General features: G+C 38.7%; 2 protein-coding genes across 2 annotated transcripts; both read right to left on the bottom strand.

Annotated features, from left to right (window-relative positions):
- Window positions 1-1,782: 1,782 nt before the first annotated feature.
- On the bottom strand, window positions 1,783-9,480 carry LOC119733343 (E3 ubiquitin-protein ligase TRIM56-like). The gene is made up of 3 exons (XM_038206929.1): window positions 9,380-9,480; window positions 4,014-5,316; window positions 1,783-3,287 (listed from the first exon to the last, which is right to left on the bottom strand). Exons 2-3 carry the CDS (start codon window positions 5,308-5,310, stop codon window positions 2,665-2,667), a joined length of 1,920 nt encoding a protein of 639 aa, XP_038062857.1. The 5' UTR covers window positions 5,311-5,316; window positions 9,380-9,480; the 3' UTR covers window positions 1,783-2,664.
- A 5,066-nt stretch (window positions 9,481-14,546) lies between these two features.
- On the bottom strand, window positions 14,547-17,596 carry LOC119733028 (tripartite motif-containing protein 2-like). Its single transcript, XM_038206609.1, has 2 exons — window positions 16,291-17,596; window positions 14,547-15,538 (listed from the first exon to the last, which is right to left on the bottom strand). The coding sequence occupies exons 1-2, from the start codon at window positions 17,594-17,596 to the stop codon at window positions 14,916-14,918; spliced, it is 1,929 nt and encodes a 642-aa protein (XP_038062537.1). The 3' UTR covers window positions 14,547-14,915.
- Window positions 17,597-22,009: the final 4,413 nt, after the last annotated feature.

Below are 22,009 nucleotides of genomic sequence, written 5' to 3'. Positions count from 1 at the left end.
AGGACAGTGAAAACATTCCTATTGGCCAAGAACCGATCACGTTGCTTGAATGTACTCCTTTGATAAAAATCAGGTTAACATCTTACGTATATTTCAGTATTCACTATTTACATACTTTATCTCATGAAATCTATATGAACCAAATTCTACTCAAAACATATCTTTGATGTCGAGAAGAAACAGTAATGTATCATTGGACTTTTGGTTAAAAGATATATACAACAATTCTCTTAAATTCTGTTCATGATAACTCGAGTGTTACATGTATGTTGGCGACAATGCAAATATGAAATCAAGAGCTAAAACTTCCTTCCCTAAGCCGTTTTTTTTGTCACTGTAGGATTTCGTCTATATGATTATCATGAGTCGTAATTATCACATGATTTGTTTTCATGTAATGTTTTGATCAAGTTTTTAAAAATATACCAACCCATTCAATGAAGCAGCGGAAATCAACTAATAAAACTAAGTTTTGAAATGAGCTAAGTCAAATCAACAGAGAATGATCACATTTCGAGAAATTGTGTATTTACAGGCAGGCTAACAGCAATTAAACAAAATGTCTTAGACAGAACAATCGAACTTAATTTTGAATTTGACTCTACTTGAAATATTTATACAGTTTTTAAATTATCTCGAGATTTTTTGGGAAACTGTGTCAATTTTTTTTTTGACAGTTGAAAGAAATGTAGGCTATGCATGTATCTTGATCATTGAGTTAAAAATTAACCACCACTGTTTTTTTCTTTTTAATTGAAAGCTAATCCTTGTCATTAAATCCTTAGGAAAGCTGATACATTCCTATTGGTCAATAACCCATCACGTGGGTTTAATTGAAACCCTGTAACATTTGGGCCTTCTCATTTTCAGTATTCAATATTTACAAACTGAGTAGCATGTAATCTAAAACGTACTCACAACATATAATCGTAGATGTTGAGAAAATTCTAAATATATAATTGAACTGTCAGTTATTACATCAAACATTTCTCGTGACTTCTTTACAGTACATAATAACCTGAAGGTTATGCTGGTTTTTATTAAAGAAACAAAACAATGTTTCGTTTCATAGGAGCTAGCTCACATGATTAACATCATGAGTTGTAATAATCACTGCATTTGTTTCCATGGATTGTTTTTATTCCACTTTCTTCTCGAATTTCAAGGGTAAAAACAACATTTGCAAACATCAAAAAATAAAACTGCCAAATCATTTTGAAATACCTTGCTGGACTGTTAGTGAATGACAGTGTAAAGCATCCTGTAAAATCATGGCACCTGGTATACTGTCATTTTAAAGAAAAGTGGTATTTTTGTATCAATTTCCAACGCTGATCGGCCGATCAGAGTTGGAAAAAAACTGGCTTTTTTTCAAATACTGACCCCAATTGACCATCGCACTTGTTTGCAATCGATTACAAACCTATGAACGGGTACGAGCCAGCTAGACTGGTTCTCTGACCTTACAATTCCCCAATGTATGTAAACTGCTCTGTTTCTTCTTATATGGAGTCATGGAACCAGACTACAGGAAAATGATTGTTTTTCTTGGTTTTTATAGCATTTTCGAACCCAAAACCTCAAAAAAGTCAGTGTAACTATATTTGCTATATATTTCCAACCCCCCAATTCCATCCATTTCTGAAAATTACAGCAAAAGCAAATGATGTATATTCCCTTTCAATTTCTCTACATAACTCAACCCATTGAGGCAACTGAAACCAACTAATAAAACCTTGTTTTGAAATAAGCGAAGTCAAATTTCAGCATAGGATGATCATATTTTCTAAACTGCGTATTTACAGGCAGGTTGAATATAAATTACAATATGTTTTTAACCGAATGATCAACCTTAGCTCTACAAGTGTCGCAATTTCTTGGCAAAGGCTTGTATCATCTACCTGTTGTAAGATAAAAGTTTGCCAGAACTATTGCGATGTAGGCCTGCTAGGCTTTCGGGCCGAATTCATTTTTGTTGATGTCTTTCTGGAGTTTAATTGTTTATTTAGTCTCTCACAGTTGGTCAATGAGCGTATATTGTGCACAAACATAATTTTGTCAATGGGCTACGATTTGTTTTCATATCACATTGACACCCTCAGTTGTCAGAACCAGTATGTTGTTTGTTGAACAACGAAATACATCTAACGTATGAGAGAAATTGATATTGAAACAAAACTGTAATCGTGGTATTTCAAGTTTTCTTTGGAATAACGTTTTACTTTGTTTATCCTTATAGTACTTGAGCTGAGGATGAATAATATACATGAATTAAAAACCTTATTTGCTTTTAGGGTTTTTCTTCTTCAATTTGATTCTTAAAGCTTTTTCAAAATTATCACCGGATTTGATTCAATGTAAACTTTTTTTATCTTATCTTTTTTTCTTTTGAATGAACTGAAAAGGTGAATTATAATTATACTTGATGAAATTATGACAAGATATCTTCAACCGCCCACAGTTGTGGACAAAATCGACCGATTGATCAGAAAGTCAAAATGATACACCCCATGTAATCCAATACCGTACACGTTTTTGTATAATACGTGATGTATCAATATTCTTAAACTTTTAATTCATTGTTGTGATAGAACCGCTCTTTACTTTTTTCTATCAACATGCCTCAAATGATGAGAAATTGACATGACTGATTAGAAAGCTGTATCACACCTGGTGATACATTTTGACCGAGTACCAGTCAGCCACTGCCAGCTGCCCATGTGATGAGAATTTGATACCCCGCGGGTTATACAGACCCTGTGCGATGCACTGGAGGAAGCCACCTTGAGGGTCATAGTGGTGGATATGACCCGTGTTGCTACCATTATGCATTGCAACATAGATACCTGAGCTATCAGTGCATACACCGCTGCAGTGATGTACTGGTTGACCATTGATGGTGGGTTTGATGGTGCGTTTTGTAGTACCATTGCCATCGGTAATATCCACTGTCTTTGATTCATAGTCACTTATTATCGCTCGATCATTGCTGTCAAAAGCCAGAAAATAAGGTTTAATCTTGACTGGTATGGTATGAAGGAGCTCACCATCAGTGGGGCTGTGCACTGTCAATACCATCCTCGCCACATCTCCCACTGCAATGGTACCATCATTCTTGACAGCTACGCTCTGAAGGTCAACAGTGGTCTTACCGACCTCACTCGTTGGCACCGTTGGGAACTTGTATGCCAGCTTGTTGTCACTGTTGAACACCTTCACATGGGATGCGCTTTGCTCAACAACCACCAAGCGATTGTCGCTGCGTGTAGCTGCGATGCCGCGTGGACCTGTAGGGGGCATGATGTAAAAACAAACAATAGTGGTCAATTTCAATCTTAAATTGCAATTTATAAAAAAAATCCAAAATAAATCGGAGTGATAATTAATGTTTCCCTTGCCAAAACTATGCATTGTCAAATATACATACGTGTACATCTTAGGGATATCACTGTGTCTTAAGGTATCCTGTACATATTGATGTTTAAGCCTTTCAATAATTGCCTTATTTATCTTTCAGTGGGATAATAGGAAAAAACAAACTAAAAGACTCCTGACAACAATTGAGAAATTAACCAGTGAACCAGTGTATCAGGAAAACTTATATTTCATTCATTTTAAATGGATTTTCCTTGAACTTTCATCCTTTGAAAAAAATGTCACGAAACGAACAAACAAAATTCATGAAAAAACAAGAGCAAACTAATTAAAAATGCGTGGGGACAGGGCAAAAAACCAATATCAAACATGAGGTTTAATTTACAGTAGTGTTTGTTGAATTTCTGAAAAAAATAGCAAGGAAATTTAATGTTTGACATGGACGATGTATTTATATTTGAAAATCTCCATGTTAAGTAAACCAAGGTATTCACTAAAACATGTTTCGCATGAAATTTACTGTGATTTAGTTCGATCAGATTTCTTGAGGTAAATTAAAAACAGATAATGATGGGGAAAGAAATACATGTACGCGTGTATAATTTGAGAGATTGCAATGCACGGTTATAAAAACTTACATCCTTGCATCGGGATCGTGCTCTTCTGGTTGCCATCGATGCTGCAGATCACAACTCGTTTGTTATAGTAGTCAGTCACTGCAATCTCATCAGGTTGACGAGCAGTAATGTCCCAAGCCACATTGAACGCTCCTGGACCTCTTCTCATGCTACCAAACTCCCGACACAGCTCCCATTTACCTTCCGTCACCACCTCACCCAGACTGATGCCACCAACACCCTCACTCTGCTTGAACTTCAGGAATGCAAGCCTGTTGTCCACTCCAGGCATACTCTGATCTGCCAACAATTTCAAGTCTTTGCTGACTGTGGGATAGAGTGAGAGAAAGTCACCATCAGATGCAGTCTTTGTCACCTCTCTAGCTGTGTCTAGTGAATACTGAAATCTCTCCGCTGCCAAGCCCATAGTTTTCTCACATTCGGCCAGTTTTTGCTCACGATCTGTTTGGATGTTTTGGATGTCGTCAAGGATGCGGTTTTCTTGAGCCGTTACCTCTGCTCGTATCTCAGCTGCTCTGTCTTGCACTTCTGTCATGGCCCTCTTAACTGTGACACCCAAATCTGCTTTTATTCTTGAAGCTCTCTCTCGTGATTTCTTGAGTTCTGTCATTGTGTTTTCAAGTGGAGGTACCAGTTCAGCCAACAATTGCTTGTATGTGGATGTGGCCAGATTTCTGTCAATGTACGAGTGTTCTGGCTTACAGTGGTCAATGACGGTACAATCTCGGCAGATCAGTGTTTCACACGTCTTGCAGAAGAACCTTGTCACTTCGCCTTCATGTATTGGACATTTTGGATGTTTTCTTGGATTTTCCTTCATCAGTTTCACCTTTCCCTCACGTACGTCCTCCAAAGTAGCTATTACGTGGCTTGATGTAGTTACAAATCTTTTGTGTGAACTTTGACAACGTGAGCAGATATTCTGTGCACAGTCCAAACATCGATGTGTTGCTTCATTGCCATCATCACACGTCTCACATAGCAGCTTTGTGTCACCCGAAAACACCAACTTTTCCTGCAGTTCCAATTCCTCAACCAGACCAATCAAATGAAAGTTGGTTTTCAGACCCTGCACACCCACCTCAGGAAGCTTCGTCTCCTGCCGACACACAGGGCAAGGAATTTCTGCAGCACCCTGATGCTTCGTGCTGCAGTATTTCAGCAGACATTGCGCACAAAAGCTATGTAGGCATTCCAGTATCTTGGGCTGTTGATATCTCTCTTGACATATGCTGCACTCAAGATGATGTCTGCTGATCGTCTCTAGAGCTGAGCTTACTGCAGGTCCAGTCGCCATTTCTGTCTAATAAATGTGAAGAAAAGTAGTTTATTTAAAACATAAGAGTGATACAAATGCATCATTCGCATGTTTCCTAATATGGGTAGGGACCAATAGTAATTGGCAGGATGAGTTTTTGTATAAAATGAATCGACGTGTGCAGGGCTCTCAAGATGTGAATTAAAAAAAAACAAGTGCAAAATCAAACCCTTATCCTTAAACTGCACCTCCTCTTTAAACCATCATATACATGTATTTTATTTTATCTGTGATGCTTCCTTGGATTTGTGATATTGTTGGTTAATCCGGGATTGCAAAACATCAACAAATGTGCAAATAAAGATTTATCATGGACAGATATGGATACTCCCATCTTTGGCATTATATTTTCTGAGATAACATGACATGGTTTCCTCTTTATCGTTTTATTTTCATCTCCATTCACATGATTAACAAGCTGTCATTCCTTTTTAAAACATGTTAAAATAATAACAAAAAGTGTGCTGTATACTTGTACGTCAAATCTATAGTCCTTTGCAACAAGCAATATGCTTGTACATGTATTAGCAATACTCGATAAACAGCCACACATGTACATGTAACAAGTAATAATAATAATAATAATAATTTGGGAGGCTAATCATCCTTACTCGCAGCTGAATTGCGAAGGACGCGGCTACAACATGGTCGGGCCGCTGGCACATAAAGGCGCCTATGGCTGCCGGCCACATCGACCCATACATGTATGACCAAGGATCGAGCTCAGCCTGAGATCGAAAGTGTGTGATTTTTTCAGAGGGAGGAAAACCGGAAGGCCCGGAGAAAAAGGAGAGGACCAACGCACAACTCTACTCACATGCGATCCGCGGCCAGGATTCAAACCGTGGTCACCTTGGTGAGAGGCGAGCGCTTTACGCACAAGCCACCCATGCCACCCAAGTGTCATGGAGTACACGTACATGTGTACATGTAGCTCTACTGAGTGGAGCGTTGAACTACGGTACCCTACATACAAAAGCTCCACCGATTTGCCAAACTTTGGCGACAGGTACACGGTCGACATGACGGTATGCATTTTGTGCATGCCCTCGCGAGGACAAAAGGCCCCAAAAAAACTGATAAAGAGAATACAAATGAGAAAGACAGTAACCCTGGATAGATCCACACATTCATGACTTTCCATAAGACCCCTAAATTGTTCCAAACAACCGGTGATTTTGAAAAAAGAACAAAATAGTCTTAACTTACTGCTCACAATTAAATGTGTCTGCCGAGTTGTATGGTCCATCACTGTCATAACTATAATTCATCGCGCGCGTGTGTGACATCACCATCGAAAAAAACAAGTTGCGCTTACTCAACGACTGTTTTATGTAGTCATATGTGCCCCGCGCCGTCTGACATGACAGTGTGGGCTTTTGGCGCGGGACACATGTGACTACATGAAACAGTCGTTGATTAAGCACAACTTGTTTTTCTTCGATCCAGCAACGGCAGTGACGTCACGTCAGACGCCCTCATTCGGCAAGTCGGAGCAAGGTCTGAGCTTCACCTCAAACACATTGAGCTGTAAGTTTTCTGACTATTTTGCTAGTTTTTTTCCAAAATGTCCGCTGTTTGGGAACGATATTTAAGGGGTCTTATGGAATGTCATGAATGTGTGGATCTATCCAGGGTTACTGTCTTTCTCATTTGTATTCTCTTTACCGTTTTTTTTTGGGGGGAGGGGTCTTTTTGTCCTCGCGTGGGTATGTACACTATTAGACCCGTGAACGTGGCTTGTAAACTACGCCACGCTGTTGTGTATTTCCGAACTTGGCGAAATTGTCCCACTGACTCCCTCCATTACACACACTGGACGTTATTTTGCAAATGTAATAAGTACTCACATATGAAGCTGTCTTGAAATCTGTTTGTACATCAAAACTTACATTTGACGAAATTTGAGGAAAATTCTGGCCCCGGTTCATGAAGTCCTGCTAGCTGCCATTTTCTCCCAACTGACGCATGCCCATTGCGTTTTATAGTACCGTCCTGTTTCGTATAATTAGACGGCTGTTTACTGTCGCAGCTAAAAGAGACATCGTTTTAGACAAGTTTCAAGTCCTTTCCTCTCTCACCACACCGTACGCGGGCGCACGTGCGCCCACGTGTGTACACGTGCGCACACGTACACGAGATGAGCCGAGCAGCCAATCGGGTGCGGGTTTTTTTTCGGGGTTGCGACATGAAACAGCCGTCAATCTGTCCAAGCGACTCGTCCGGGGTCATTTGTCAGGGTCACTTGTCGGGTTAAAAAAAAAACGAAATTTCTACACGTTCGTATGGGTCTTTATTGATGGCAAATTTCGTCGAAATTACACAGCCTGAACAATCGGACGGGCAAATTTAGATTTCTAGGTGAGTACTCAACATGCATACGGAATTATATATGGCAGTTTGGCAGATCGATTTTCGCTAGGTTAAAAAATACACAACAACGTGGCGTTGTATACAACGCCACGTTTACGGGTCTAGACTCTAGTACACTATCAATCATGCTACTGTCATGACGCCGTCACCAAAGTATGCCAAATCGACGGAGCGTTTGTATGGACATGATGGAGGGTACCGTAGTTCAACGCTCCACTCAGTACTCCTACTCCTAGAACTATGAGGCTCCACTACTTGGAGCCTCATACTAGTCTGATAGTTCTAGGAGTATCCACTCAGTAGAGCTAATGTTAGCCCGACTGCGTCTGGCCGTACAGTACTATCGCAAGCTCTGTAGTACGGCCAGACGCCCGATGCTTCCAAAAAGACTGAATTTTGTTGGCCGCCGATGTAGCGATTTTGCTACATCTTTCGATCGCGATTATCTTTTCATCCAGGACACAAATTTCCAAAGTTAAGGTTTGTAGTCGTAGAGCAACTCATACCTTTTCGAAAAAACGTTCTTTGGTCTCAATATTTTCATCCATCTGGCCACAAGACGAATTTCAGTCATCAGATTCCACAAATGTCGTCCCCCATGCGATCTCCCATGCGATTTCAAAATGGCGGCCGCGCTGTAATGTATGCAATATGCAGGCGCGCCCGCGCAAACTCATGAATATGCATAAACAGTCTGTGACGTATGACCTCGTGTTTTTGGACGTGCGTGCGGCCCCGTGCGGGGCCATACGTCACGAGGTATACGTCACAGACTGTTTATGCATATTCATGAATTTGCGCGGGCGCGCCTGCATATTGCATACATTACAGCGCGGCCGCCATTTTGAAATCGCATGGGGGATCGCATGGGGGACGATATTTGTGGAATTTGATGACTGAAATTCGTCTTGTGGCCAGATGGATGAAAATATTGAGACCAAAGAACGTTTTTTCGAAAAGGTATGAGTTGCTCTACGACTACAAACCTTAACTTTGGAAATTTGTGTCCTGGATGAAAAGATAATCGCGATCGAAAGATGTAGCAAAATCGCTACATCGGCGGCCAACAAAATTCAGTCTTTTTGGAAGCATCGGGCGTCTGGCCGTACTACAGAGCTTGCGATAGTACTGTACGGCCAGACGCAGTCGGGCTAAGCTAATGTACACTAATGTAGAGCTAATGTACACGTATGTGCACCATGTGCACATAGCCTACATACCAATGGGGGTCAGACAAGTCGACCGTTGAGACAACTCGACTCGGGACAAGTCGACCGTTGAGACAACTCGACCGTTGAGACAACTCGACCGTATGTGCGATAAATGGAAAGACAAGTCGACCGTTGAGACAAGTCGCCTCGCATGTTTTGGGCCTAGTCATGCTAGTTTGGGGATAGCACCGGGGATTTTGACGGCGGCTGATCGCCGTTAGGGAGTGATGCCACAGCCCTGTGCGCCCACTTATCTCATCCCCGGTCGGTCAACGTGGCCGTACCGTGCACGGTGGCATCGTTTGTGCCGGGCCTGTGCGCCCATTTGCCGCGCCGGTCGACGTGCCCGCGTACCAATCATGCCAATTTGTACATTTTGTCACACACGTAAAAAATGCCTCATCAGAATTTCACAACAAAATGCTTCTCCAGGATTTAAGGAAGACAAAGATTATTGTGCTCACATTTATCCGACGTTCCCTGTTTGGATGGTAAAATGATGTTTCCGTTGAGTCGAAAGAAGCGAGTCTTTAGGTTGATAATTTTCAGGCTCCATTAGCACTCAACACGGAAGTAAAAATCGACGTGAAATGTAATGAAGAGCGCCTCCAAGGGACAGCACGCCAATTTTTTTTCCTGCGCATCTGGTTGTGTGAGCATGGAGGAAGGAATTAACTGTGAGTGACTTCCTGCGTGGTACAGTTACAGTACAGTAGATAGATTGAGTTCGTGACCATCTGTTCGAACATTTTACTCTGAATATGGACCCAAAAAAATGAATCTAAAATTAATTCAGAAAAATAATATCGAGGGCGTCATCAAGCGCCATCAGCAGTGCATTCGAATGTCTTTTCCAAGCTGTCTGCCCAACTCTCCCTTTGTATTAGGGGGTAATTGGTTCACATATTGCGCAAGTTTCCTTGTTTATTAAATCAAAAGGGATGGCCTTTTTGCAATGCACTCCTCATTACCCATCTCATTAAAAAAAAATGAATTATATATGTATATGTATATTTTAATTTCCATTTTATTTAATTTTTTTTTTTAAATAAATTTAAAAATGCATTCATTGTTTTTGAAAGGGTGGAGGGGCGTGGGGATGGATGGGGTTGGGAGGCTTTGAAAGTACCTACGGCCTTTAAAAAACAAACACCTCCTATTGAAGAAGTTTCCATTTTGTTTTTCATTTTTTGTTTAACTTATACCCGCCCGCGCTCATAAACGGGATATCTGAGCCCCTTTTACCTTTTCCCCCTCATTTTTTATAACTTCTAAACTGCATTAATTGCCGCATTTTCGCAATATAATTGTGTCAAAAAACATGCATATCTCATATGAATCACGGATGTTTTAAAGTTTGATTCTCGAGTCATTCTCTATGAAAAGTCTATTTGCGATGAATCACACAAAACAGAAAGAAAAGTGATATCCCCATGAAACCACGCAGTTGCCTTTGACTTAATTCACTGTTTGCAGAGCTCTGATGAGACTGACCATCTGGCAAGTGGCTGTATGATGACCTCTCTTGGATTAACGCTCATAGAAAATTGACTTGTCAGTTCTTATTATTGTGCAGAATTTGGATATCTCATCATCATTCAAATTCAATTTGTTTGCAACTTGTTTGTTTTATGTTGCCACATCTACAGGGCAGAACGTAGATCGAGATTCGGAGGTGATTCACACTCACAATTGCAAATGTACAATATTGAAACCCGGCCAGTGCTTTTAATAACTTTCTTTTCGAAATTGCAAGAAGACCCTCCACATTTGCTGCTTTTGAGGAGAAACCGATGTTCACTTGTTTCGTAGTTACGTATCACACCACTCTTGTCTGACGTCCAAATTGCTTCATTTATTCAAAACTGAAAGACTGTTTGGCAAGTTTGAGATTTTGCCGTTGCATATTAGTTTGTTTTGTTTTGGTTTTGCCAGAAGCAACTTATTGACTCATGTTTTTCCATGTACTATATCGGGCTCATAATTAATATAACATTACACGTATTGTTCAGGGATCGACAAGACATCGAATACAGAATCAAAATGTAAAATCAAACTTTCAACCTGATTCCAGAAATGTTAATGTATCTTTTATCATTATTGACCACTCATCTAGTGTTTTCCCGCAGTCCATGGCTCCTCCTTCTACAGCAAATACAATTAGGGCGCGGTGCTGTCATAACTGTTTCGTATTGTTTAATCCGCAATTACCTGAAGTCTTTGTAATTTCAAACTGTGTTTTACCAAAGAGTGTATTTCCTGCTAATCGGTTAAACACAGAAAATGCAGAAATTCAAAAATGACCTGTCAAAATTCAAACGAGGTGAAGCGTCAGAGACACACAGCATTATTCCACACCATTCAAATGGACCGTTTTCATTAGAATATGAATTTTTTTTTAAAAAGTACCTTAACAAATTCATTTAAATTTCCCTCACGTTTCAACACGTTTTTGTTTTGGAAATGGACTCGATTCGAGTTGAACATAGTCCGAATCAGTCACTAGCCAAGTCTAACTCAAACCGAGTCCAAAAGGCAATTAACGAGTCTGATGCCAGTCACGAGTCAAACAAAAAATAAACAAATAAACTGACTCGAGTCCTCCACAATATACCCGTCTGAATCACCGTTGCTGAATAATTACTCCTCAACCTATTATGGGGCAATATTCCTCCCATTCCCCATTTTAAATTGAATACATTTGTATTGCCAAAAAACCCAAAACAAATTCAATTAGTTAAAAAAACCCCGCTTCTTTGCCATTAAAAAACTCCCCCATCAAATTCAAATACAGTCTCAATAACAGGACTATTTAATTAGGAATCGAAATGTTAAGTGTCATTAAAAAATGTCCAAACAATTAGAGTGTTGTCTGCTAAATGAGTAACGCCTACCTCCTGTAAGTCATTTAAAAAGTTGAACAAAACATACAGCTAGCACACCATGGATTAGTTTGAAGAAATCCCCGCTTTATTGAAATTAAACAAGTTTTTTTTTAGCCAAAATATACAGACAAACAAGTAGAGTGTAGTGCATTGTAGACGAGTGTACGGTACTCGAGTGCGCGGTCGATCTTTTGGACTTCGTTCAATTGGCACTCAAGGGTATTTATTAGTATCTTCTCGTGTCAGGCTTGTGTGACTCCTTCTGTTTGGGCAAAGTCAATTGCATTCGCGTACTGGTATCGTGAAGTCCTGTGTATCGGCCTTACACATGCACACATGCAAAGTACAAGCCTGCACACAAAACATGCACCACAGTTTAATAAGCTATAGCTGTAGCATTTAATTGTTCTAAAACACTATTTTCCTTTCCAATTGGGAACTTTGTCATGAAATACCTAGCTAGGACAGTGAAAACATACCTATTGGCCAAGAACCGATCACGTTGCTTGAATGTACCCCTTTGATAAAAATCAGGTTAGCATCTTACGTATATTTCAGTATTCACTATTCACTTACTTTATCTCATGAAATCTATATGAACCACAATCTTCTCAAAACATATCGTTGATGTCGAGAATATACATTAATGTTTAAAGGGAATATACAACATTTGCAAATATCGAAAAATAAAACTACCAAGTTTATACGAAATACCTTACTAGGATGTTGGTAAATGACAGTCTAAAGCATCCTGTAAAATTATGGCACCTGGTGCGAAGTCATTTTTAAGAAAATTGTATTTTTGTATACATTTCCAACGGTGGTTGGCCCACCACCGTTGGAAAAACCTAACTATTTTTCAACTTCTGCTCCAACTTTACACTTTTTTCAGTCCAAATTTTGTTTGCTATTGGTTACGTTCATGAACGGGTGCAGGCCAGCTAGACTGGTTCCCTTACCTTACAATTTTCCGGCATCTATAAATTGATCCATTTTATCTTTAGTGGAGTCAAGGAACCAGACTACTTGAACATTTTTGTTTTTCCAGCATTTTTGAACACAAAACTTCAAACATGTCTGTGTAACAATATTTGATCTATTATACTAACCCCTCAAATAGTTCATTTCTGAAAATTACAACAAAAGCAAAAGATATATACAACAATTCTCGTAACTTCTGTTCATGATAACTCCAGTGTTACATGTATGTTGGCGACAATGCAAATACGAACACAAGAGCTAAAACTTCCCTAAGCCGTTTTTTTAACTTCAAGATTTCGTCTATATGATTCTCATGAGTCGTAATTATCACATTATGTTTTCTATGTAATGCTTTTGATGAAGTTTCTTCTGGAATTTAAGCTTCTTAAATATACCAAATTACCAACCCATTCATTGAAGCAGCTGAAATCAACTAATAAAACTAAGTTTTGAAATAAGTTAATATAAGTCAAATCAACAGAGAATGATCACATTTCGAGAAATTGTGTACTTACACAATTAAACAAAATGGCTAACAGCAATTAAACAAAATGTCTTAGACAGATTAATCAAATTTAATTTTGAATTTGACTCTACTTGAAATATTTAAACAGTTTTTAAATTATTTCGAGATTTTTTGGGAAACTGTCAATTTTTTTTAAACAGTTGAAAGAAATGTATGCATGTAACTTGATCATTGAGTTACAAATTTACCAACACTGTTTTTGTTTTCTTTTAAATTGAAAGCTAATCCTTGTCATAAAATCCCCAGGAAAGCTTATACATTCCTATTGGTCAAGCACCCATCACGTGGGGTAATTGAAACCTTGAAACAAATCGGGCCTTCTCACTTTCAGTATTCAATATTTACAAACTGAGTAGCATGTAATCTAAAATGTACTCACAAGTTCACAACATATAATCGTAGATGTCGAGAAAATTCTAAATACATTTGTATATAATTGAACTGTCAGTTCAAACATTTCTCGTGCATGACTTCTTAACAGTACATAATAACCTGAAGGTTATGCTGGTTTTAATTAAAGAAACAAAACAATGTTTCGTTTCATAGGAGCTAGCTCACATGATTAACAACATGAGTTGTAATAATCACTGCATTTGTTTCCATGGAATGTTTATTTTATTCCACTTTCTTCTCGAATTTCAATTTCTCTACATAACTCGACCCATTGAGGCAACTGAAACCAACTAATAAAACCTTGTTTTGAAATAAGCGAAGTCAAAATCAGCATAGGATGATCATATTTTCCAAACTGCGTATTTACAGGCAGGTTGAATATAAATTAGAATATGTTTTTAACAGAACGATCAACCTTAGCTCTACAAGTGACGCAATTTCTTGGCAAAGGCTTCTATCTGCTGTTGTTAGATAAAAGTTTGCCAGAACTATTGCGATAGGCCTGCTAGGCTTTCGGGCCGAATTCATTTTTGTTGGTGTCTTTCTGGAGTTTCATTGTTTAAATAGTCTCTCACAGTTGGCCAATGAGCGTATATTGTGCACATAATTTTGCCAATGGGCTACAATTTGTATTCATATCACATTGACACCCTCAGTTGTCAGAACCAGTATGTTGTTTGTTGAAAAACGAAATACATAAACGTATGAGAAAAATTGATATTGAAACAAAACTGTAATCGTGGTATTTCAAGATTTCTCACGAATAGCGTTATATTTGTTTATCCTAATAGTACATGAGCTGAGGATGAAAGTTAATATACATGAATTAAAAACCTTATTTGCTTTTAGGGTTTTCCTTCTTCAATTTGATTCTTAAAGCTTTTTCAAAATGATCACCGGATTTGATTCAATGTAAATTTTTTATCTTATCTTTTTTTCTTTTGAATGAACTGCAAAGGTGACTCATAATAATTATACTTGACGAAATTAAGACAACCGCCCACTTTTGTGGACAAAATCGACCGATTGATCAGAAAGTCAAAATAATACTGGTAACACATGCAATCCAATACCGTACACGTTTTTTTTGTATAATACGTGATGTACCAATATTCTAAAACTTTTAATTCATTGTTGTGATAGGACTGCTCTTTACTTTTTCTATCAACATGCCTCAAATGATGAGAAATTGACATGACTGATTACAATGTTGTATCACACCTGGTGATGCATTTTGACTGAGGTCCAGTCAGCCACTGCCAGCTGCCCACCAGATGTGAATGTGATACCCCGCGGTTGGTACAGACCCTGTGCGATGCACTGAAGGAAGCCACCTTGAGGGTCATAGTGGTGGATATGACCCGTGTTCAAACCATTCGACATTGCAACATAGATACCTGAGCTATCAGTGCATACACCGTAGCAGTTACATACTGGTTGACCATTGATGGTGGGTTTGAAGGTGCGTTTTGTAGTACCATTGCCACCGGCAATATCCACTGTCTCTGATGTATTGTCACTTATTATCGCTCGATCATTGCTGTCAAAAGCCAGAAAATAAGGTTTAATCTTGACTGGTATGGTATGAAGGAGCTCACCATCAGTGGGGCTGTGCACTGTCAATACCATCCTCGCCACATCTCCCACTGCAATGGTACCATCATTCTTGACAGCTACGCTATGGAGGCCAATCGCGGTCTTACCAACCTCACTCGGCGGCACCGTTGGGAACTCGTATGCCAGCGTGTTGTCGCTGTTGAACACCTTCACCTGGGATGCGCTTTGCTCAACAACCACCAGACGATTGTCGCTGCGTTTCGCTGCGATGCCGCGTGGACCTGCAGGGGGCAAGATGTAAAAACAAACAATAGTGGTCAATTTCAATCTGAATTGCAATTTATAAAAATATCAAAAATGAATTAGAGTGATAATTAATGTGTCCCTGGCCAAAAAATATACATTGTCAAATATACATGTACATTTGTACGTGTAAATGTACATGTTAGGGATATCACTGTGTCTTAAGGTATCCTGTACATATTGATGTTTAAGCCTTTCGATAATTGCCTTTTGTATGTTTCAGTGGGATAATAGGAAAACAACTAAAAGACTCCCGACAACAGTTGTGAAATTAACCAGTGAACCAGTGTATCAGGAAGTGTATCAGGAAAACTTATATTTCTTTCATTTTAAATGGATTTTTCTTGAACTTTCATTCTTTGAAAAAAATTTCATGAAACGAGCAAACAAAATTCATGAAAAAACAAAAGCAAACTAATTAAAAATATGCGGAGACAGGGCAAAAACCCAATATCAAACATGAGGTTAAATTTACAGTATGCCTAGTGTTTGTTAATTTATGAAAAACAGCAAGGGAACTTGATTTTTGACATGGCCGATGTATTTATATTTAAAAATCTCCATGTTATGAAAACCAAGGTATTCATTAAAACATGTTTCGCATCAAATTTACTGTGATTAATAGTTTCATCAGATCTTTTGAGGTAAAGTAAAAACAAATGACAGGGAAAGAAATACATGTACGTGTGCATAATTTGGGAGATTGCAATGCACGGTAATTAAAACTTACATCCTTGCATCGGGATCGTGCTTTTCTGGTTGCCATCGATGCTGCAGATCACAACTCGTTTGTTGCCATAGTCAGTCACTGCAATCTCATCAGGTTGACGAGCAGCTATGTCCCAAGCCCCATCGAACTCTCCTGGACCTCTTCCATTTCTACCAAACTCCCGACACAGTTCCCATTTGTCTTCCGTCACCACCTCACCCAGACTGATGCCACCAACACCCTCACTCTGCTTGAACTTGAGAAATGCGAGCCTGTTGTCAACTCCAGGCATACATTGTGTACTCTGTTCTGCCAACAATTTCAAGTCTTTGCTGATTGTTGGATAGAGTGAGAGAAAGTCACTATCCGATGCAGTCCTTGTCACCTCTCTTGCTGTGTCTAGTGAATGCTGAAATCTCTCCGCTTCAAAGCCCATAGTTTTCTCATATTCGTCGAGTGTTTGTTCACGATCTGTTTGGATGTTTTTAATGTCATCCAGGATGCGATTTTCTTGCACCGTTACCTCTGCTCGTATCTCAGCTGCTCTGTCCTGCACTTCTGTCATGGCCCTCTTAACTGTGACTCCCAAATCTTCTTTTATTCTTGAGACTTTTTCTCGTGATTTCTGGAGTTCTGTCATTGTGTTTTCAAGTGGAGAGACCAGTTCAGCCAACGATTGCTTGCACTTCGATGTGGCCAGATTTCTGTCAATGTACGAGTGTTCTGGCTTACAGTGGTCAATGACGGTACAATCTCGGCAGATCAAAGTATCACATGTCTTGCAGAAGAACCTTGCCACTTCGCCCTCATGTACTGGACATTTTGGATGTTGTCTTGGGTTTTTCTTCTTCAGTTTCACCTTTCCCTCACGAACGTCGTCCAAAGGAGCTATTACGTGGCTTGATGTTACAGGAACTCGTTTGTGTGAACTGTGACATCGTGAGCAGATATTAAGTGAACAATCCAGACACCGATGTGTTGCCTCATTGCCATCATCACATGTCTCGCAGAGCAGCTTTGTGTCACCCGAACACACCACCCTTTCCTGCAGTTCAAACTCCTCAACCAGACCAATCAGATAAAAGTTGGTTTTCAGACCATTTACCCCAGACTCGGGAAGTTTCGTCTCCTGCCGACACACAGGGCAAGGAATTGCTGTATAGCCCTCGTGCTTCGTGCTGCAGTATTTCAGCAGACATTGCTCACAGAAGCTATGCAGGCATTCTAATATCTTGGGCTGTTGGTATCTCTCTTGACAGATGCAGCACTCAAGATGATGTCTGCTGATCGTCTCTAGAGCTGAACTTACTGCAGGTCCGGTCGCCATTTTGGTCTAATAAATGTGGAAAAAACGTATTTTGTGAAAAAAATACGAATGCTAAAAATGTATCATGACTTGATCATTCGCATGTCTTCTTATATGGGTTGGGACCAATAGTAATTGGCAGGATGTGCTTTGTATTTAAAACGAATCGCCAGGTACAGGACTCTCAAGATGTGAATTAAAAAGTCCAAATCACACCCATAATCCATAACTAAACATCCTCTTAAAAATATCACAACTTTTATTTTATCTGTGATGCTTCCTTGGCATTTTTAGATGTGGGTTAATGCGGGAAGGCAGAGAAATCTGAAAGTGACTTTAATCATCTAATGTTGAAATTCATCATTCCTGTCCAGTTTTTGAATGCAATCTATCATTTTACTAGTGATAAGATGCTCCATAGTTGTTCTATAAAATATGTGTCTCAAATACTGGCCTTCCTTAGTATTGAGAGCACAAAGCATTATGGACTTATGTACCGGTACATGCTACATTTCCTGAAAAAGGACATTCACTATGGAAGCTGCTTGGTTATTAACCAGAAGAAAAAGAAGCGAATCTCGTACATCATGCACTTTACAGGGGAAATTGTGAATGCTGACGACACTTTAAAAAAAAAAAACACACACACTCACAATTATCATTTTTGCAGTGTAAAATATTATTATTTCAGAACAAGTTAAAGAAGGCACTTTTGGTGTTCATCATATGGAAAGTGAAAATCACACGTCATACGGGGTAACATGTCGTGGTTTTCTCTTTATGTTTACGTTCTTCTACAAGCTGTCATTCGTTTACAAAAAGGAAGTGGATTTAAAAGTTATTTTTGAAGAGGATTTCCTAAAGTATCTGATACTAATTTATTAATTTCCTCACACCGTGGCTGCACCGGCTTTCTTTTAGCGTACGCTAGTTTGCCGGAGGAATCTGAGACGACCTCTGCTAAATTAACGTATTACTAAAAGAAAACGGGGCCGCCCAAATATTCACAGCCTTCTAAAAAGGATAAAGCAATAGCCAGGACCAGGTAGCATACATGAGCGCAGACACTCTAATAAAATGTGTCATGTAATTATGTCAATTAAAATATCGATATTATGTAGTCATGGTAGCTTAAGACACCTCTTTTATTATTTACAAATTGTGTTCATAAATCAAAACCCTGCCCTCTTTCCACAAAATTAAGCTAGCTGATATTCAACATGGTATGTTAGCGAACTATTTAGATGATTCCAAACACATAAAGGGACCTTTCATGCTTGCATATCATGTTTGCCAAATGTTTAGCAGGTGTTTAGGTTTTAATTTATAAAAAAGGCCTAAGTCTCAAAACATAAAACTTCAAGTGTCTTTTCTTTCTCTTATATTGAACAGGCCGGTGCTCCACTTCACGATTAGTTTTGCTTGCACCGGTACTTTGCAATCGGGTACTGCCATTACTAACACAGCAAGTAAGCCCAACATTACAGTAACATTCATACATAGTATTGAGAGAGTCCCAAATTTGCGAACTAAACAATAACATGCCTAACGAACGTTATAATTTCACACGTCGCACACACCCCCCCCCAAAAAACAACATCATCATTTCACAACAAAATGCCTCTCCAGGATTCACGGTTGACAGATATATTTTGCTCACATTTATCCCACGTTTCTGGGTTGAAGGGTAAAATTTTGTTGTTCCTGTCGAGTCAAACGAAGAGAATATTTCACTTTCAGTTGGTTTCCTGGACGCAATAATGAACGCGGAAGTACAAGTCGACGTGAAATGTAACATGAAGAGCGCCTCCAAGAGACAGCACGCCAATTTATCCTGCGCCAATTCTATCTGACTATTTGATTGTGTTCGTGATCCACCTGTTCGAACTTTTTTTGTTACTCTGAATCGTGCCAAAAAAAATGTATTATCAAATTAATCTTGCAATTTAACTTAGATGGCGTCATCAGGTTCAGTCGACAGTGCGTTCGAATGTCTCTTCCAGTGGTCCCCTCAACTCTCTCTTTGTTACCGTCGAGGGGGTACTTTGCACACATTTTCTTTTCTTTTCCCAGGGCACTTCTCCTTCCCATCTCATTCCACAGAACTGCATTAAATAAACTGTTTTAACTTTTGTTTTAATATTGTATTAGTGTTTGCCTTTTTCATTTTTGTTTATTATTGTTTTATAATCTATTTTCCCCTTGCTTATTTTTCATTATTTTTTTCCGTAGGGGGGGGGGGGGGGGGTGGATGGGTTTGATCGGTGGGGGTGGGGAGGTTTCGAAAGAAGCTCCAGCCTTTAAATAATTTAAAATGAACCTTATAAGGAATGTATATGATTTATGAAGACGAAAACTTTAAATTTTTGTCCACGTTTTTTTTTTAAACGGCTCATTGCGCTAATATATCTGCTGTTAATACTGTTTTGCTTTTAATCATTTTTTTTTTAAATCTAAATCTAAAAGAAAAGTACATGTATCCTCGGTGCCGTACTGAAAGATGTTTTCAAAGAGTCACCCTGGGTGATTCAAAATTAAGTTAGCAATATAATCACTCCTAAACGTAATAGTACATTTTTTCCCTTCGATTTCTCATTTAAATTTAATACATTTGTATTTAGAAAAAGGAAAAAAAACCACAAAAATAAATAAGATATAAACCGCGTGATTACTTTGCTTTTAACTTGCATGGGTTATATTTATTTAGTATTGTGGGGCAAATGTTCTGACTGACTTACGAAATTCCTACTTTCTGTAATCAAATAGAGTGTCGATAATGGGACTATTTAATTAGGAATTTAAAGGATGAATGTCATTTACAAAAAGTCAAAACAATTAGAGGGTTGTCGGCGTAATGAGTAAAACATGCCACATGTAAGTCACTTTTAACAAAGCTTCATATGTAGACATATGAATAGTAAAGAAATCCTCGCTTTGTTGAAATAAAAACAAGGTTGCTAATTTGTCTGAAATTATTCCATGAAATGAAAACATTAGGCCAAAATATACAGATAGGCCTAGACAAGTAGATCATGAGACGAGTGTAAGGCGCTGAATGCGCGGTCGATCTATTTGAACTTCGTTCAATATTGGCACTCAAGGAGATTTAGTATGGTCCCGTGTCAGGCTGACCCTTTCTGTCTGCGCAACCTGAATTCAACTACAAACACGTACTGTTATCGTGAAGCCCTGTGTATCGGCCTTTCACATGCAGTAGGTAAATACACGACTCCAAAAGCCTGTTTACAAATGATGCACCACAGTTTACTAAACTAGATGTAGCATTAAAATAACCGATCACTTGGCTTGAATTTAACCCTTTAAACAAATGTTAGGTTATCTTACGTTTATTTCAGTGTTCTCCATTTACAAACTTATCCTCATGTTATCTATATGAACCAACATTTAGTCAAAATATATCGTTAATTTCGAGAAAATTACACATGTGTAATTAGACTTTTCGTCACCGACACCACGAAGTAACACCCATCTACATACCAGTAAAAACTAGCAATCGGAGAAAACGGCAACTAAAGTTGAACGCCTTCTAAAACAACACTTTGCGTCAAAACGACAGAGTATTTTCAGTTGGGTTTCTCGTTGTGGACACTTGATGAATTGAATTTATTAAATCTGCTGTTTTTCACTCGTTTGTGTATTAAATAAACAAGAAATAAGAGAAAAAAGATGAGTGTTAGTTCGTGAAACCGAAAAAGCTGCGAAACTGTAAATTTTCGTTTTCACGAAGTAACACTCTTCAATGTATTTAACACGAGGAAAGTGCAACTTCAGGTCAGCGCGCGCGCGCTCATACAACTTGTTACAAGAAGAGTGTTACTTCGTGAAAACGTTTTTGCTCACTTATGAGCAGAGTGCGCGCCATGCATTGCAATGGAAAATGGAACTCGAGTGTTACTTCATGAAAACGAAAATTGTCACTTTTGCGCAAAAGTTGCCATGGATACTTAGCGTAATTATTAAAGTAAAGCTCTTGAAGCTTTGAAACTTCGTGCAATGGTAGGCCTTGATGAATAATGTTTAAAAGTCCAAAAAACTGAAAATCGACAAAAATATGGTTTAACACGGTAGAGTGTTACTTCGTGGTGTCGGTGACGTTTTGTTTAAAAGATAAATCAATTCTCGTAACTTCTGTTCATGATGCATAAAGGACTGATATTAAAGGACTGCACAAAGGACTGATAATGATATTACAATAATCCTCAGTTGTCAGATCCAGTGTATTGTTTGTTGAAAAATAAAATACATCTGACGTACCAGAACAATTGATATACATTGTACAAACAAATCGTAATACAATGTAATGGTATCCCAAACGTTCTCTCCAATAACGATTTCAGTTATTCATCTCTATAGTACTTGATCTTAGGATGAATTTTTATATACATGAATTACAAATCTTATTTGCTTCAACCA

Source organism: Patiria miniata, unplaced genomic scaffold (assembly GCF_015706575.1).
Source record: "Patiria miniata isolate m_02_andy unplaced genomic scaffold, ASM1570657v1 HiC_scaffold_25, whole genome shotgun sequence".
Taxonomy (NCBI): domain Eukaryota; kingdom Metazoa; phylum Echinodermata; class Asteroidea; order Valvatida; family Asterinidae; genus Patiria; species Patiria miniata.
This window is presented reverse-complemented; position numbering and strand designations above follow the sequence as displayed.

What these genes read in the sequence shown, in the direction of transcription:
- LOC119733343 (XM_038206929.1), bottom strand. Translation starts at nt 5,310, where the DNA reads ATGGCGACTGGACCTGCAGTAAGCTCAGCTCTAGAGACGATCAGCAGA. An exon ending in CACGATCCCGATGCAAGGAT is followed by an intron (nt 3,288 to 4,013) that starts GTAAGTTTTTAT and finishes TGCCCCCTACAG; the next exon opens with GTCCACGCGGCATCGCAGCT.
- LOC119733028 (XM_038206609.1), bottom strand. Translation starts at nt 17,596, where the DNA reads ATGGCGACCGGACCTGCAGTAAGTTCAGCTCTAGAGACGATCAGCAGA. An exon ending in CACGATCCCGATGCAAGGAT is followed by an intron (nt 15,539 to 16,290) that starts GTAAGTTTTAAT and finishes TGCCCCCTGCAG; the next exon opens with GTCCACGCGGCATCGCAGCG.